The sequence below is a fragment of the Coloeus monedula genome, assembly GCF_965178545.1.
Source record: "Coloeus monedula genome assembly, chromosome: 33".
In the NCBI taxonomy this organism is placed as follows: Eukaryota; Metazoa; Chordata; class Aves; order Passeriformes; family Corvidae; genus Coloeus; species Coloeus monedula.
Genome location: NC_138813.1, coordinates 2,962,149 through 2,980,019, shown reverse-complemented (window position 1 = coordinate 2,980,019; position 17,871 = coordinate 2,962,149). Strand labels below are relative to the sequence as shown.

Genomic DNA, 17,871 nt, shown 5'->3' with positions numbered 1-17,871 from the left:
CGGGGCGGGGGGGAATCTCAATTCTGGGGGGTCCCAATTCTGGGGGGGGTCCCAAATCTGGGGGGGGTCCCAATTCTGGGGGGGGTCCCAATTCTGGGCTGGGGGGTCCCAATCCAGTGGGGCTCATCCCCAACCCCCCCCCCCCCAAAAACCAAAATGAGGAGGGGGCCAACCCCCCCAAAACGGCCTCATTTTCTAGAAAACCTTTATTCAGTAAAAATGAGGGGTGGGGGGGGTCCCCAAATCCCCCCTCCCTTGGGTTGGGGGGGGGGGTGGGGCGGGGTGGGGGAGGGGGGGGTCATGGTGGGGGGGGGTCAGGATGAACCCCTCCCCCTCCCTCCCCCCCCCCAAAAAAAAAAAAAAAAATCCTTTATATTGATTTTGCTGGGTTTTATCTCCAAAACCGCCACGCAATAAATATGGGGAGGGGGCTTCAGGCGGGGGGGAGGGGGCAGCGGGGGGGGGGGTCCCGCACCGGGGGGGTCCCGGGGGGGCACAGGCAGCGGAAGGAGCCGGCGGTGTTGAGGCAGCGGCCGGGGCCGCACGGGGGGGGCAGCGCCGAGCACTCGTCCACGTCTGGGGGGGGGGGGAAATTTGGGGTTAAAAGGGGAAAATTTGGGGTTTTAGGGGGAAATTTGGGGTTAAAAGGGGGGGATTTGGGGTTAAAAGGGGGGGATTTGGGGTTAAAAGGGGAAATTTGGGGGGTATTTGGGGTTAAAGGGGGGATTTGGGTTTTTAGGGGGAAAATTTGGGGTTAAAGGGGGGGAATTTGGGGTTAAAGGGGGAAATTTGGGGTTAAAAGGGGGGGATTTGGGGTTAAAGGGGGGAAATTTGGGGTTAAAAGGGGGGGATTTGGGGTTAAAGGGGGGAAATTTGGGGTTAAAAGGGGGGGATTTGGGGTTAAAAGGGGGAAATTTGGGGTTAAAAGGGGAAATTTGGGGTTAAAAGGGGGGGATTTGAGGTTAAAAGGGGAAATTTGGGGGGTATTTGGGGTTAAAGGGGGGGATTTGGGGGGGAAATTTGGGGTGAAAAGGGGGGGATTTGGGGTTAAAAGGGGAAATTTGGGGTTAAAGGGGGGGATTTGGGGTTAAAAGGGGAAATTTGGGGGGTATTTGGGGTTAAAGGGGGGGATTTGGGGGGGAAATTTGGGGTTAAAAGGGGGGGATTTGGGGTTAAAGGGGGGGAATTTGGGATTTTAGGGGGAAAATTTGGGGTTAAAGGGGGGATTTGGGGTTAAAAGGGGGAAATTTGGGGGGGATTTGGGGTTAAAGGGGGGGATTTGGGGGGGAAATTTGGGGTTAAAAGGGGGGGATTTGGGGTTAAAAGGGGATATTTGGGGGGTATTTGGGGTTAAAGGGGGGAATTTGGGGTTAAAAAGGGGGATTTGGGGTTAAAAGGGGGGGATTTGGGGTTTTTAGGGGGAAAATTTGGGGTTAAAGGGGGGGATTTGGGGTTAAAGGGGGGGATTTGGGGGGGAAATTTGGGGTTAAAAGGGGGGGATTTGGGGTTAAAGAGGGGGAATTTGGGATTTTAGGGGGAAAATTTGGGGTTAAAGGGGGGGATTTGGGGGGTAAATTTGGGGTTAAAAGGGGGGGATTTGGGGTTAAAAGGGGATATTTGGGGGGTATTTGGGGTTAAAGGGGGGAATTTGGGGTTAAAAGGGGAAATTTGGGGTTAAAAGGGGGGGATTTGGGGTTAAAAGGGGGGGATTTGGGGTTTTAGGGGGGAAATTTGGGGTTAAAAGGGGAAAATTTGGGGTTAAAGGGGGGGATTTTGGGGGTATTTGGGGTTAAAGGGGGGGAATTTGGGATTAAAGGGGGGGATTTGGGGTTTTAGGGGAGAATTTGGGGTTAAACGGGGGATTTGGGGTTTTTAGGGGGAAAATTTGGGGTTAAAGGGAGGGATTTGGGGTAAAAGGGGGGAAATTTGGGGGGTATTTGGGGTTAAAGGGGGGGAGTTTGGGGTTAAAAGGGGGGATTTGGGGTTTTAGGGGGGAAATTTGGGGTTAAAAGGGGAAATTTGGGGTTAAAAGGGGGGGATTTGAGGTTAAAAGGGGAAATTTGGGGGGTATTTGGGGTTAAAGGGGGGGAATTTGGGATTTTAGGGGGAAAATTTGGGGTTAAAGGGGGGATTTGGGGTTAAAGGGGGGGAATTTGGGATTTTAGGGGGAAAATTTGGGGTTAAAGGGGGATTTGGGGTTAAAAGGGGGAAATTTGGAGGGGATTTGGGGTTAAAGGGGGGGATTTGGGGGGGAAATTTGGGGTTAAAAGGGGGGGATTTGGGGTTAAAAGGGGATATTTGGGGGGTATTTGGGGTTAAAGGGGGGAATTTGGGGTTAAAAAGGGGGATTTGGGGTTAAAAGGGGGGGATTTGGGGTTTTTAGGGGGAAAATTTGGGGTTAAAGGGGGGGATTTGGGGTTAAAGGGGGGGATTTGGGGGGGAAATTTGGGGTTAAAAGGGGGGGATTTGGGGTTAAAGAGGGGGAATTTGGGATTTTAGGGGGAAAATTTGGGGTTAAAGGGGGATTTGGGGTTAAAAGGGGGAAATTTGGGGGGGATTTGGGGTTAAAGGGGGGGATTTGGGGGGTAAATTTGGGGTTAAAAGGGGGGGATTTGGGGTTAAAAGGGGATATTTGGGGGGTATTTGGGGTTAAAGGGGGGAATTTGGGGTTAAAAGGGGGAAATTTGGGGTTAAAAGGGGGGGATTTGGGGTTTTTAGGGGGAAAATTTGGGGTTAAAGGGAGGGATTTGGGGTAAAAGGGGGGAAATTTGGGGGGTATTTGGGGTTAAAGGGGGGGAGTTTGGGGTTAAAAGGGGGGATTTGGGGTTTTAGGGGGGAAATTTGGGGTTAAAGTGGGGGATTTGGGGTTAAAAGGGGGAAATTTGGGGGTTTTTTTCCCAGGGATTTTGGGGAGGGGTCTCGGGGTATTTTTGGGGAGGTTTCTCAGGATTTACGGTGCTTTTCAGGGCTTTGCAGCTCTCAAGATTTGGGGATTTTTTTTCAGGATTTGACGTTTTTTTCCGGGATTTTGGGGTTCTCAGGAATCGGGTTTTTTCCCAGGGATTTTGGGGAGGGGTCTCGGGATGGGTTTTTTTTGGGGAGGGGTCTCACCGAGGCAGTCGAGGCGGGCGGGGTCCAGGCGGAATCCGGGGTCGCAGGCGCAGGTGAAGGCGTCGCCCACGCGGACGCAGCGCCCGTGGGTGCAGCCGCTCAGGACCCCGCACTCCTCATCCTGCGCCCCTAAAGTGGGGAGGGGGCTTCAGAACCAAAAAACCCCAAAAACCCCCCAAAAATCCACCCAAAGAACCCCAGAAAACCCCAAAACCCGAATAAAAACCCCCAAAAATCCACCCAAAGAACCCCAAAAAAACCCCAAAACCTGAAAAAAAACCCCAAAACCAACCCAAAGAACCCCAAAAAACCCAAAACCCGAATAAAAACCCCCAAAAATCCACCCAAAGAACCCCAAAAAACCCCAAAACCTGAAACACCCCCCAAACCAACCCAAAGAACCCCAAAAACCCCCGAAACCCAAAAAAACCCCAAAAAACAACCCAAAGAACCCCAAAAAACCTCGAAACCCCCCCAAAAAAACCCCAAAGGAATCTCCCAAAGTCCCCATCCTCATCCTGCACCCCTAAAGTGGGGAGGGGGCTTCAGACCCAAAAAAACCCCCAAAACAACCCAAAAATCCACCCAAAGAACCCCAGAAAACCCCAAAACTAGAAAAAAAAAACCCCCAAAACAACCCAAAGAACCCCAAAACCCCCCGAAACCCCAAAAAAAAAACCCCCAAAACAACCCAAAGAACCCCAAAAAACCCCAAAACCCCCCAAAAAACCCCAAAACCAACCCCAAAGGAATCTCCCAAAGTCCCCATCCTCATCCTGCGCCCCTAAAGTGGGGAGGGGGCTTCAGACCCAAAAAACCCCCCCAAAACCCACCCAAAGAACCCCAAAAAAACCCGAAACCCGAAAAAAACCCCCAAAACCAACCCAAAGAACCCCAAAAAACCCTGAAACAACAAAAAAAACCACCCCCAAAACAACCCAAATAAGCCCAAAAACCCCCGAAACCCAAAAAAACCCCCCCAAAACCCACCCAAAGAACCCCAAAAAACCTCGAAACCCCAAAAAAACCCAAAAACAACCCAAAGAACCCCAAAAAACCCCAAAGAACCCCAAAAAACCCCCAAACCAACCCCAAAGGAATCTCCCAAAGTCCCCATCCTCATCCTGCGCCCCTAAAGTGGGGAGGGGGCTTCAGACCCAAAAAAACCCCCCCAAAACCCACCCAAAGAACCCCAAAAAAACCCAAAACCCGAAAAAAACCCCCAAAACAACCCAAAGAACCCCAAAAAACCCTGAAACAAAAAAAAAAACACCCCCAAAACAACCCAAAGAAGCCCAAAAACCTCCGAAACCCAAAAAAACCCCCCCAAAACCCACCCAAAGAACCCCAAAAAACCTCGAAACCCCAAAAAAACCCAAAAACAACCCAAAGAACCCCAAAAAACCTTGAAACCCCCCCCAAAAAACCCAAAACCAACCCCAAAGGAATCTCCCAAAGTCCCCATCCTCATCCTGCACCCCTAAAGTGGGGAGGGGGCTTCAGACCCATAAAACCCCCCCAAAACCCACCCAAAGAACCCCAAAAAAACCCAAAACTAGAAAAAAACCCCCAAAACAACCCAAAGAACCCCAAAAAACCCTGAAACAAAAAAAAAAACACCCCCAAAACAACCCAAAGAAGCCCAAAAACCTCCGAAACCCAAAAAAACCCACCCAAAACCCACCCAAAGAACCCCAAAAAACCTCGAAACCCAAAAAAAAAACCAAAAACAACCCAAAGAACCCCAAAAAACCTTGAAAGCCCCCCCAAAAAACCCCAAAACCAACCCCAAAGGAATCTCCCAAAGTCCCCATCCTCATCCTGCACCCCTAAAGTGGGGAGGGGGCTTCAGACCCAAAAAACCCCCCCAAAACCCACCCAAAGAACCCCCAAAAACCCCGAAACCCGAATAAAACCCCCAGAACCAACCCAAAGAACCCCAAAAAACCCTGAAACAAAAAAAAAAACACCCCCAAAACAACCCAAAGAAGCCCAAAAACCTCCGAAACCCAAAAAAACCCCCCCAAAACCCACCCAAAGAACCCCAAAAACCCCCGAAACCCCAAAAAAAACCCCCAAAACAACCCAAAGAACCCCAAAAAACCCCAAAACCCCCCAAAAAACCCCAAAACCAACCCCAAAGGAATCTCCCAAAGTCCCCATCCTCATCCTGCGCCCCTAAAGAGGGGAGGGGGCTTCAGACCCAAAAAAACCCCCAAAAATCCACCCAAAGAACCCCAAAAAAACCCGAAACCCGAAAAAAACCCCCAAAACAACCCAAAGAACCCCAAAAAACCCTGAAACAACAAAAAAAACACCCCCAAAACAACCCAAAGAAGCCCAAAAACCCCCGAAACCCAAAAAAACCCCCCCAAAACCCACCCAAAGAACCCCAAAAAACCCCAAAACCCGAATAAAAACCCCCAAAACAACCCAAAGAACCCCAAAACTCCCCCAAAACCCCCAAAACTCCCCCAAAATCCCCCCAAAACCCCCCAAAATTCCCCCAAAAAACCCCCTCACCTTCCTCCTCCTCCTCCTCCTCCTCCTCCTCGGGGGTCCCGAGCGCTTGGAAATTCCAGGGGGGGCCCCCTCGGGGGTCCGGGGGGGGCTCGGGGGGCTCAAATCGGGGTCCCCTCCCCCTCTGGGTGCCCAAAACTCCCCGGGGGTCCCCAAAATCCTCGTAGCGAGGGGGGAGGGGCGGTGGGCGAGGGGCGGAAAGGGAGGGGTCGCCCACCCCTCCCCCAAGCCGGGGGTCGTAGCCCAACCCCCCCCCCCCGAAAGGGAAGGGCTCGGGGTGGGGTCGCAGCGCCCCAAAAAATTCGGGGGGGCCCCCGTAAGGGAGGGGCCCGAATTGGGGAGGGGGGAAGTGGGGGGGGGGAGGGGGGAAATTTGGGGAGGGGTCGTAGAGGGGGGGGGCGAAGTTGGGGGGTCTCAGGACGTTGCAGAGGAGCTCGAAGTCGTCTGGGGGGGGAGGGGAGAGAAAAAAAAACGAGAGGGGGGGGGTGAACCCCGAAATTTGGGGGAGGGGGAGGAGGGGGGGGTGAACCCCGAAATTTGGGGGGGGGGGTGAACCCCGAAATTTGGGGGAGTTGGGGGGGGTGAACCCCGAAATTTGGGGGAGGGGTGAACCCCGAAATTTGGGGGAGTTTGGGGGGGGTGAATCCCGAAATTTGGGGGAGGGGGGAGGGGGGGTGCCCAAATTTGGGGGGAGGGGGAGGAGGGGGGTGAACCCCGAAATTTGGGGGAGGGGGAGTCGGGGGGGGTGAACCCCGAAATTTGGGGGAGGGGGAGGGTGAACCCCGAAATTTGGGGGAGTTTGGGGGGGGTGAACCCCGAAATTTGGGGGAGGGGGAGTCGGGGGGGGTGCCCAAATTTGGGGGGGGGGAGTTTGGGGGGGGTGAACCCCGAAATTTGGGGGGGGGGGTGAACCCCGAAATTTGGGGGGGGGTGAACCCCAAAATTTGGGGGACGGGGGGTGAACCCCGAAATTTGGGGGAGGGGGAGGAGGGGGGGGTGAACCCCGAAATTTGGGGGAGTTTGGGGGGGTGAACCCCGAAATTTGGGGGAGGGGGAGGAGGGGGGGTGAACCCCGAAATTTGGGGGAGGGGGAGGAGGGGGGGTGAACCCCGAAATTTGGGGGAGGGGGGAGGGGGGGTGCCCAAATTTGGGGGGAGGGGGAGTTTGGGGGGGGTGAACCCCGAAATTTGGGGGGGGGGGTGAACCCCGAAATTTGGGGGGGGGTGAACCCCAAAATTTGGGGGACGGGGGGTGAACCCCGAAATTTGGGGGAGGGGGAGGAGGGGGGATGAACCCCGAAATTTGGGGGAGTTGGGGGGGGTGAACCCCGAAATTTGGGGGAGGGGGAGGGGGGGTGCCCAAATTTGGGGGGAGGGGGAGGGGGGGTGAACCCCGAAATTTGGGGGAGTTGGGGGGGTGAACCCCGAAATTTGGGGGAGTTTGGGGGGGGTGAACCCCGAAATTTGGGGGGGGGGTGAACCCCGAAATTTGGGGGAGGGGGGAGGGGGGGTGCCCAAATTTGGGGGGAGGGGGAGGGGGGGTGAACCCCGAAATTTGGGGGAGGGGGAGGGGGGGGTGAACCCCGAAATTTGGGGGAGTTTGGGGGGGGTGAACCCCGAAATTTGGGGGAGGGGGAGGAGGGGGGGGTGAACCCCGAAATTTGGGGGAGTTTGGGGGGGGGTGAATCCCGAAATTTGGGGGAGGGGGAGGAGGGGGGGTGAACCCCGAAATTTGGGGGAGGGGGGAGGGGGGGTGCCCAAATTTGGGGGGAGGGGGAGGGGGGGTGAACCCCGAAATTTGGGGGAGTTTGGGGGGGTGAACCCCGAAATTTGGGGGAGGGGGAGGAGGGGGGGGGTGAACCCCGAAATTTGGGGGGGGGGGTGAACCCCGAAATTTGGGGGAGGGGGGGTGCCCAAATTTGGGGGGAGGGGGAGGGGGGGTGAACCCCTAAATTTGGGGGGGGGTGAACCCCGAAATTTGGGGGAGTTTGGGGGGGGTGAACCCCGAAATTTGGGGGAGGGGGGGTGAACCCCGAAATTTGGGGGGAGTTGGGGGGGGTGAACCCCGAAATTTGGGGGAGGGGGAGGGTGAACCCCAAAATTTGGGGGAGTTTGGGGGGGGTGAACCCCGAAATTTGGGGGAGGGGGAGTCGGGGGGGGTGCCCAAATTGGGGGGGGGGAGGAGGGGCGTTGAAATAGGGGAGGGGGGTTTTGAGGGGATTTGGGGAGAATTTGGGGGAAATTTGAGGGGATTTTGGGGGGATTTTGGGGGTTTTAGGGGGAATTTGGGAGGGTTTGGGAGGATCTGGGGGGTTTTGGGGGTAAATTTTGGGAGAATTTGGGGGGATTTGGGGAATTTGGGGAGATTTTGGGGGATTTCGGGGGATTTTGGGGAAATTTCGGGGAAATTTGGGAGAATTTGGGGGGATTTGGGGAGAATTTGGGGGGATTTGGGGGTTTGGGAGGATTTTGGGGGTTTTGGGGGACGGGGGGAATTTTGGGGGATTTCGGTGGATTTTGGGGGGCATTTAGGGGGGATTTGGGGGGATTATGGGGATTTGGGGGGGATTTAGAGGATTTTGGGAGAATTTGGGGGGATTTGGGGAGTTTAGGGGGGATTTTGGGGGAATTTGGGGGATTTAGGAGGGATTTGGGGGGAATTTGGGGGGATTTAGGGAATTTGGGGGGATTTCGGGGGATTTCAGGGAAATTTCGGGGAAATTTGGGAGAATTTGGGGGGATTTTGGGGGGATTGGGGGGAACTTGGGGGATTTTGGGGTAGATTTGGTGGATTTGGGGGGGATTTGGGGGAATTTGGGGGAACTTGAGGGAATTCAGGGGGGATTTTGGAGGAATCTGGGGGGGATTTGGGGGGAATTTTGGAGGAATTTGGGGGAATTCGGGGGATTTTGGGGGATTTCGGGGGAATTTCAGGGGATTTTGGGGGAATTCGGGGGATTTTGGGGGCAATTTCAGGGGATTTCGGGGAATTTCGGGCCCAATTTAAGCCCTCTCCCATCACCCCTTTCCCCTCCCAGTGCTCCCAGTGCTCCCAGTACCCATACTGGTCCCAGCCCCTCCTCATTCCCCTCCTCCCCCCGGTACCGGGGGTGAATTTGGGGGGTCCCGGGGGGTCTCGGGGGTCTCACCGGAGTGGGGGGCGGGGCACAGCGCGCAGTCCATGCCCCACACCGGGACTCCCAGTGCTCCCAGTGCTCCCAGTACCCATACTGGTCCCAGCCCCTCCTCATTCCCCGCCTCCCCCCGGTACCGGGGGTGAATTTGGGGGGTCCCGGGGGTCTCACCGGAGTGGGGGGCGGGGCACAGCGCGCAGTCCATGCCCCACACCGGGACTCCCAGTGTTCCCAGTGCTCCCAGTACCCATACTGGTCCCAGCCCCTCCTCATTCCCCTCCTCCCCCCGGTACCGGGGGTGAATTTGGGGGGTCCCGGGGGGTCTCGGGGGTCTCACCGGAGTGGGGGGCGGGGCACAGCGCGCAGTCCATGCCCCACGCCTGCCCGTACAGGCAGCAGCACTCGGTGTAGGTCACCTGCCCCGCCCGCCGCGGCCGCCCGCACACCAGGTCCGGCCCCACCTCCTGCCAGCACACGGCCACGGACCCCTCTGGGGGAGTTAAAATTTGGGGGGGGGGTCTTATTTGGGGGGTCGCGACCCCCAAAAGTGCAGCCCCGTTAATGGAAATCCCCAAAAAATCGCCGTTAATGGGGACCCCAAATAACGCCCCCCACCCCAAAAGGTGGTCCCAGCTCCTGCCAGCTCACGGCCACGGACCCCTCTGGGGGAGTTAAAATTTGGGGGGGGGTCTTATTTGGGGGGCCGCGACCCCCAAAAGTGCAGCCCCGTTAATGGGAACCCCAAAAATCGCCGTTAATGGGAACCCAAAAATCCCCGTTAATGGGGAATCCCAAAAATCGCCGTTAATGGGAGACCCCAAAAATCGCCGTTAATGGGACCCCAAAAATCGCCGTTAATGGGAACCCCAAAAATCGCCGTTAATGGGGAAACCAAAAATCGCCGTTAATGGGAACCCCAAAAATCGCCGTGAATGGGGAATCCCAAAAATCGCCGTTAATGGGAAACCCCAAAAATCGCCGTTAATGGAACCCCAAAAATCGCCGTTAATGGGAACCCCAAAAATCGCCGTTAATGAGGACCCAAAAATCGCCGTTAATGGGAACCCCAAAAATCGCCGTTAATGGGACCCCAAAAATCGCCGTTAATGGGAACCCCAAAAATCGCCGTTAATGAGGACCCAAAAATCGCCGTTAATGGGAACCCCAAAAATCGCCGTTAATGAGGACCCAAAAATTGCCGTTAATGGGACCCAAAAATCGCCGTTAATGGGAACCCAAAAATCGCCGTTAATGGGGGACCCCAAAAATCGCCGTTAATGGGAAACCCCAAAAATCGCCGTTAATGGGAACCCAAAAATCGCCGTTAATGGGAACCCCAAAAATCGCCGTTAATGGGAACCCCAAAAATCGCCGTTGATGGGAACCCCAAAAATCGCCGTTAATGGGAACCCCAAAAATCGCCGTTAATGGGGGACCCCAAAAATCGCCGTTAATGGGGAACCCAAAAATCGCCGTTAATGGGAACCCCAAAAATCGCCGTTAATGGGAATCCCAAAAATCGCCGTTAATGGGAACCCAAAAATCGCCGTTAATGGGAAACCCCAAAAATCGCCGTTAATGGGGAACCCCAAAAATCGCCGTTAATGGGAAACCCCAAAAATCCCCATTATTGGGGTCCTTCGTGGGGAACCGCCCCCCATCGATCCCCCCCTCCCCTAATGGGGACCCCCGATATCGGGGACCCCCAAAACTCCTTCTAACCCCCCTAAAACCTCTCCTAACCCCCCTAAAACCGCTCCTAATCCCCCTAAAACCTCTCCTAACCCCCCCAACTCCTCCTAAACCCCTCCTAACCCTCCTAAAACCGCTCCTAACTGCCCTAAAACCGCTCCTAACCCCCCTCAAGCCCCTCCTAACCCCCCTAAAATCCCTCTAAACCCCCCTAAAACCCCTCCTAACCCTCCTCAAACCTCTCCTAACCCCCCTAAAACCCATCCTAACCCCCCTCAAACCCCATCCTAACCCCCTAAACCCCTCCTAACCCCCCTCAAACCTCATCCTAACCCCCCTCAAACCCCTCCTAACTCCCCTAAAACCCCTCCTAACCCCCCTAAAACCCCTCCTAACCCCCCTAAAACCCCTCTTAACCCCCCTCAAACCCCTCCTAACCCCGCTAAAACCCATCCTAACCCCCCTCAAACCCCTCCTAACCCCCCTCAAGCCCCTCCTAACCCCCCTCAAACCCATCCTAACCCCCCTCAAACCCCATCCTAACCCCCCTAAACCCCTCCTAACCCCCCTCAAACCCCTCCTAACCCCCCTCAAACCCCTCCTAACCCCCCTCAAGCCCCTCCTAACCCCCCTCAAACCCATCCTAACCCCCCTAAAACCCCTCCTAACCCCCCTCAAGCCCCTCCTAACCCCCCTCAAACCCATCCTAACCCCCCTCAAACCCCTCCTAACCCCGCTAAAACCCCTCCTAACCCCGCTAAAACCCCTCCTAACCCCGCTAAAACCCCTCCTAACCCCCCTCAAACCCCTCCTAACCCCCCTCAAACCCATCCTAACCCCCCTCAAACCCCATCCTAACCCCCCTAAACCCCTCCTAACCCCCCTAAACCCCTCCTAACCCCCCTCAAACCTCATCCTAACCCCCCTCAAGCCCCTCCTAACCCCTTTCTACCCCCCAAAATCCCCTCGAACCCCCCCTAAACCCCCCAAACCTGGGTCCCCTCACCCCTCCCCGATATCGGGGACCCCCCCGGCCCCCCAAAACCCACCCGGGCTGGAGTCGTTGGCCACGCAGCGGCGCTGGGAGGGGTCGAGGATGAGCGGGGGGGGGCAGGAGCAGAGGTACGAGCCCACCGTGTTCACACAGAGCCCCCCCAGGCACGGCTCGGCCTCGGCCGCCGCGCACTCGTCGTTGTCTGGGGGGGGGGAAATGGGGTTTAGGAGGGGTTTAAGGGGGGTTAGGAAGGGTTTGGGGGGGTTAGGAGGGGTTTGAGGGGGGATTTGGGGCAGTTTAGAGGGGATTTGGGGGGTTAAGGGGGAGTTTAGGCGGGGTTTGAGGATGGGGAGGGGGCTGTAGGGGCGGTTTGGGGAGGGTTAGGAGGGGTTTGGGGGGGTTAGGATGGGTTTAGGGGGATTAGGAGGGGTTTTCGGGGGATTTTGGGGGGTTTAGGCGGGGTTTGAGGATGGGGAGGGGGCTGTAGGGGCGGTTTGGGGAGGGTTAGGAGGGGTTTGGGGGGGTTAGGAGGGGTTTAGGGGAGTTTAGAAGGGGTTTGGGGGGGTTAGGAGAGGTTTACGGGGGATTAGGAGGGGCTTTCGGGGGGATTTTGGGGGGTTTAGGGGGGATTTTGGGGGGTTAAGGGGGAGTTTAGGCGGGGTTTGAGGATGGGGAGGGGGCTGTAGGGGCGGTTTGGGGAGGGTTAGGAGGGGTTTAGGGGGGTTTAGGAAGGGTTTAGGAGAGGTTTAGGGGGGATTTTGGGGGGTTTAGGGGGGATTTGGGGGGTTTAGGGGGGATTTTGGGGGGTTTAGGGGGGATTTGGGGGGTTAAGGGGGAGTTTAGGCGGGGTTTGAGGATGGGGAGGGGGCTGTAGGGGAGGGTTAGGAAGGGTTTGGGGGGTTTAGGAGGGGTTTAGGAGGGATTCTGGGGGGGTTTCGGGGGATTTTGGGGGGTTTAGGGGTGTTTAAGGAGATTTTGGGGGGTTTAAGAGGGATTTTGGGGAGGTTTGGGGAGATTTAGGAGGGGTTTGGGGGTGCACACAGGTCCTGGCAGGTACAGACGGACACAGACAGGTCCTGGCAGGTACAGACGGACACAGACAGACACAGACAGGTCCTGGCAGGTACAGACAGGTACAGACAGGTCCTGGCAGGTACAGACGGACACAGACAGACACAGACAGGTCCTGGCAGGTACAGACAGGCACAGACAGGTCCTGGCAGGTCCTGACAGACACAGACAGACACAGACAGACACAGGCAGGTCCTGGCAGGCACAGACAGACACAGACAGGTCCTGGCAGGTACAGACAGCTACAGACAGGCACAGGCAGGTCCTGGCAGGTACAGACGGACACAGACAGACACAGGCAGGTCCTGGCAGGCACAGACAGACACAGACAGGTCCTGGAAGGCACAGACAGGCACAGACAGACACAGACAGGTCCTGGCAGGTACAGACAGGCACAGACAGGCACAGGCAGGTCCTGGCAGGTACAGGCAGGCACAGACGGACACAGGCAGGTCCTGACAGGCACAGACAGGCACAGACAGGCACAGGCAGGTCCTGGCAGGTACAGACAGCTACAGACAGGCACAGGCAGGTCCTGGCAGGTACAGACGGACACAGACAGACACAGACAGGTCCTGGCAGGCACAGGCAGGTCCTGGCAGGTACAGACAGACACAGACAGGTCCTGGCAGGCACAGACAGGCACAGGCAGGTCCTGGCAGGCACAGACGGACACAGACAGGTCCTGGCAGGCACAGACAGGCACAGGCAGGTACAGACAGGTCCTGGCAGGCACAGGCAGGTCCTGGCAGGCACAGACAGCTACAGACAGGCACAGGCAGGTCCTGGCAGGCACAGGCAGGTCCTGGCAGGTACAGACAGACACAGACAGGTCCTGGCAGGCACAGACAGGTACAGACAGGCACAGACAGGTCCTGGCAGGCACAGGCAGGCACAGACAGACACAGGCAGGTCCTGGCAGGTACAGACAGACACAGACAGGTCCTGGCAGGTACAGACAGGTACAGACAGACACAGACGGACACAGACAGGTCCTGGCAGGTACAGGCAGGCACAGACGGACACAGGCAGGTCCTGGCAGGCACAGACAGCTACAGACAGACACAGACAGGTCCTGGCAGGTACAGACAGACACAGACAGGTCCTGGCAGGCACAGACAGGCACAGACAGGCACAGGCAGGTCCTGGCAGGTACAGGCAGGCACAGACGGACACAGGCAGGTCCTGACAGGCACAGACAGGCACAGGCAGGTCCTGGCAGGTACAGGCAGGCACAGACGGACACAGGCAGGTCCTGGCAGGCACAGACAGGCACAGACAGGTCCTGGCAGGCACAGACAGGCACAGACAGGCACAGGCAGGTCCTGGCAGGCACAGGCAGGTACAGACAGACACAGGCAGGTCCTGGCAGGCACAGACAGGTACAGACAGACACAGGCAGGTCCTGGCAGGCACAGGCCGGTACAGACAGGTCCTGGCAGGCACAGACAGGCACAGACAGACACAGGCAGGTCCTGGCAGGCACAGGCAGGTCCTGGCAGGTCCTGGCAGGTGCCCGGCGCTCACCCACGCACTGCAGGTGCTCCTGCTCGAAGTAGAAGCCGCTGGGGCAGTAGCAGCTGAAGGCGGGGGCGGCGTTCACGCAGACCCCCCCCCGGCAGAGCGCGGGCGCGAACAGCGCGCACTCGTCCACGTCTGGGGGGGGGGGAAGGGGCAGTCAGGGGAGGGGGAGCTGGGGGACACCCCCCCCCATCCCCCCCATCCCCCCCAAACCACAGCGACCCCCCCCAGGGGGAGGGGGGACACAGGGACCACCCAGGGACCCCCCCAGAGCCCCCCTGGGACCCCCCCCCATGGGCCGGGGTCTCCCCAAGGACCCCCCAAGACCCCCCCAGGGCTGGACCCCCCCCCGAGACCCCTCCCCAAGGGTGTGAGGGGCTCAGGGACCCCCCAAGAACCCCCAGGACCCCCCAAGGACCCCCCAGGACCCCGGGGACCCCCCAAGACCCCCCCAGGGACCCCCGCAGGGACACGGGGACCTCCCAAGACCCCCCAGGGACCCCCAAGACCCCCCCAGGACCCCTCCATGGACACGGGGACCCCCCCAAGACCCCCCCAGGGACCCCCAAGACCCCCCCAGGGACCCCCCATGGACACGGGGACCCCCCAGGACCCCCCCAGGGACTCCCAAGACCCCCCCAGGGACACGAGGACCCCTGAGGACCCCCCAGGGACCCCCAAGACCACCCCAGGGACCCCCCAGGACCCCCCAGGGGCTCGGGGACCCCCAGGGACACGGGGACCCCCCAAGACCCCCCCCAGGACTCCCCCCAGGGACCCCCAAGACCCCCCCAGGGACCTCCCAGGACCCCCCAAGACCCCCCCAGGGACACGGAGACCCCCCCGAGACCCCCCAGGGACCCCCAAGACCCCCCCAGGGACCCCCCATGGACACGGGGACCCCCCAGGACCCCTCCAGGGACCCCCCCAGGGACCCCCCCCAGGGACCCCCCCATGGGCCGGGGTCTCCCCTGGGGGGTCCGGACTCACCCGCGGGGGGGCCCTGGGGACCCTCGGGGACTCGGCCGGGCCCGTGGGGACACAGGGACAGGTGATCCTCTGGGGGGGGGAGGGGAAATGGGGGGGGTCAGGGACCCCCAAAATTCTGACCGGGACCCCCCCCCTCCCCAAATTCTTCTCGTGCAACCCCTCCCCTTTTCCACACCCCAAATTCATCCCAAATTCACCTCAAAATTCATCTCAAATTCACCCCCAAATCCACCCCAAACCCACCCAAAATCCACCCCAAATCCGTCCCATTCCCCACCCTCAAACCCACCCCAAATCCACCCCAAATCCACCCCAAATCCACCTCAAATTCACCCCAAATTCACCTCAAATTCACCTCAAATTCACCCCAAATTCACCTCAAATCTCCCCCAAATTCACCCCAAATCCATCCCATTCCCCACCCCCAAATCCACCCCAAATTCACCCCAAATTCACCTCAAATTCACCCCAAATTCATCCAAATTCACCCCAAATTCACCTCAAATCTCCCCCAAATTCACCCCAAATCCATCCCATTCCCCACCCCCAAATCCACCCCATTCCCCAAATCCACCCCAATTCACCCCAAACCCACCCCAAATCCACCCCAAATCCCACCCCATTCCTTTTGGGGTGTCTTTCACCTGTGCCAGGTGTGGGGCAGGGCTGCCCGGGGCACTGTGCCCCCCAAGTCCACCCCAAATCCACTCCAAATCCACCCCAAATCCACCCCAAACCCACCCCAAATCCACCCCAAATCCCACCCCAAACCCACCCCATTCCTTTTGGGGTGTCTTTCACCTGTGCCAGGTGTGGGGCAGGGCTGCCCGGGGCACTGTGCCCCCCAAATCCACCCCAACCCCACCCCAAATCCACCCCAAATCCACCCCAAATCCGTCCCATTCCCCACCCCCAAATCCACCCCAAATCCACCCCAAATCCACCTCAAATTCACCCCAAATTCACCTCAAATTCACCTCAAATTCACCCCAAATTCACCTCAAATCTCCCCCAAATTCACCCCAAATCCATCCCATTCCCCACCCCCAAATCCACCCCAAATTCACCCCAAATTCACCTCAAATTCACCCCAAATTCATCCAAATTCACCCCAAATTCACCTCAAATCTCCCCCAAATTCACCCCAAATCCATCCCATTCCCCACCCCCAAATCCACCCCATTCCCCAAATCCACCCCAATTCACCCCAAACCCACCCCAAATCCACCCCAAATCCCACCCCATTCCTTTTGGGGTGTCTTTCACCTGTGCCAGGTGTGGGGCAGGGCTGCCCGGGGCACTGTGCCCCCCAAGTCCACCCCAAATCCACTCCAAATCCACCCCAAATCCACCCCAAACCCACCCCAAATCCACCCCAAATCCGTCCCATTCCCCAAACCCACCCCAAATCCACCCCAAATCCCACCCCAAACCCACCCCATTCCTTTTGGGGTGTCTCTCACCTGTGCCAGGTGTGGGGCAGGGCTGCCCGGGGCACTGTGCCCCCCAAGTCCACCCCAAATCCACTCCAAATCCACCCCAAATCCACCCCAAACCCACCCCAAATCCACCCCAAATCCCACCCCAAACCCACCCCATTCCTTTTGGGGTGTCTCTCACCTGTGCCAGGTGTGGGGCAGGGCTGCCCGGGGCACTGTGCCCCCCACGCCCACCCCAGGGTGCAGCAGCACTGCGGGCGAGTGACGTTTGGGGCCAGGAGCCCGCAGGCCCTACTGAAGCACGAGGCCAGCGCGGAGCCGGGCGGGTTTGGGGCCGTTTGGGGCGTTTGGGGGATCTGTGGGGTCGGGGCGGCTCCGCAGCGGCCGCTGATGGGGTCGAATTCCTGCCGGGAATCGGGGCACAGGCACAGGAAGGAGCCCTCGACGTTCTCGCAGCGCTCGGCCCCACAAACCCCGCGGAGGGTCTGGCACTCGTCCACGTCTGCGGGGTTTGGGGTCGGGATTTGGGGTTTGGGGTTTGGGATTTGGGATGGGAAATGGGGTGGGATTTGGGGTGGGAATGGGGGATTTAGGGACGGGATGGGCAGAGATTTAGGGACCGCGGAGGGTCTGGCACTCGTCCACGTCTGCGGGGTTTGGGGTCGGGATTTGGGGTTTGGGATTTGGGATTTGGGATCAGGATTTGGGATTTGGGATGGGATTTGGGGTGGGAATGGGGGATTTAGGGACGGGATGGGCGCTCGGCCCCACAAACCCCGCGGAGGGTCTGGCACTCGTCCACGTCTGCGGGGTTTGGGGTCGGGATTTGGGGTTTGGGATTGGGATTTGGGATTTGGGATGGGAAATGGGGGAATGAGGGCACCGGGACTGGGATGGGGCCACAGGGAGTGGGATTCGGGTGTCCCCAGGGTGGTGGCCATGTCCCCAGGGTGGTGGCCGTGTCCCCAGGGTGGTGGCCATGCTGGGCAGTCTCATAGCCAGGGTCGCAGTCGCACTTGGATGGGACTGGGGACACTGGGACCAGGATTTGGGTGTCCCCAGGGTGGTGGCCATGTCCCCAGGGTGGTGGACGTGTCCCCAGGGTGGTGGCCATGCCGGGCAGTCTCGTAGCCAGGGTCGCAGGCGCACTGGGATGGGACTGGGGACACTGGGATGGCCACAGGGGCCACAGGGAGCGGGATTTGGGTGTCCCCAGGGTGGTGGCCATGTCCCCAGGGTGGTGGCCATGTCCCCAGGGTGGTAGCCATGCTGGGCAGTCTCATAGCCAGGGTCGCAGTCGCACTGGGATGGGACTGGGGACACTGGGACCGGGATTTGGGTGTCCCCAGGGTGGTGGCCGTGTCCCCACGGTGGTGGCCGTGTCCCCAGGGTGGTGGCCA

General features: G+C 58.4%; 1 protein-coding gene across 1 annotated transcript in view; it reads right to left on the bottom strand.

Annotated features, from left to right (window-relative positions):
- Positions 1-433: 433 nt before the first annotated feature.
- The window catches only part of LTBP4 (latent transforming growth factor beta binding protein 4), a gene marked incomplete at both ends in the record, with an annotated part of 41,402 nt that continues 23,964 nt past the window's right edge, over positions 434-17,871 (bottom strand). Inside the window, 7 exons of the mRNA XM_082299672.1 lie at positions 434-576; positions 3,112-3,240; positions 5,764-6,075; positions 9,102-9,254; positions 11,506-11,652; positions 14,049-14,177; positions 16,653-16,973. Coding sequence (XP_082155798.1) covers positions 434-576; positions 3,112-3,240; positions 5,764-6,075; positions 9,102-9,254; positions 11,506-11,652; positions 14,049-14,177; positions 16,653-16,973 — 1,334 coding nt within the window. The remainder of the gene's footprint in view (positions 577-3,111; positions 3,241-5,763; positions 6,076-9,101; positions 9,255-11,505; positions 11,653-14,048; positions 14,178-16,652; positions 16,974-17,871) is intronic.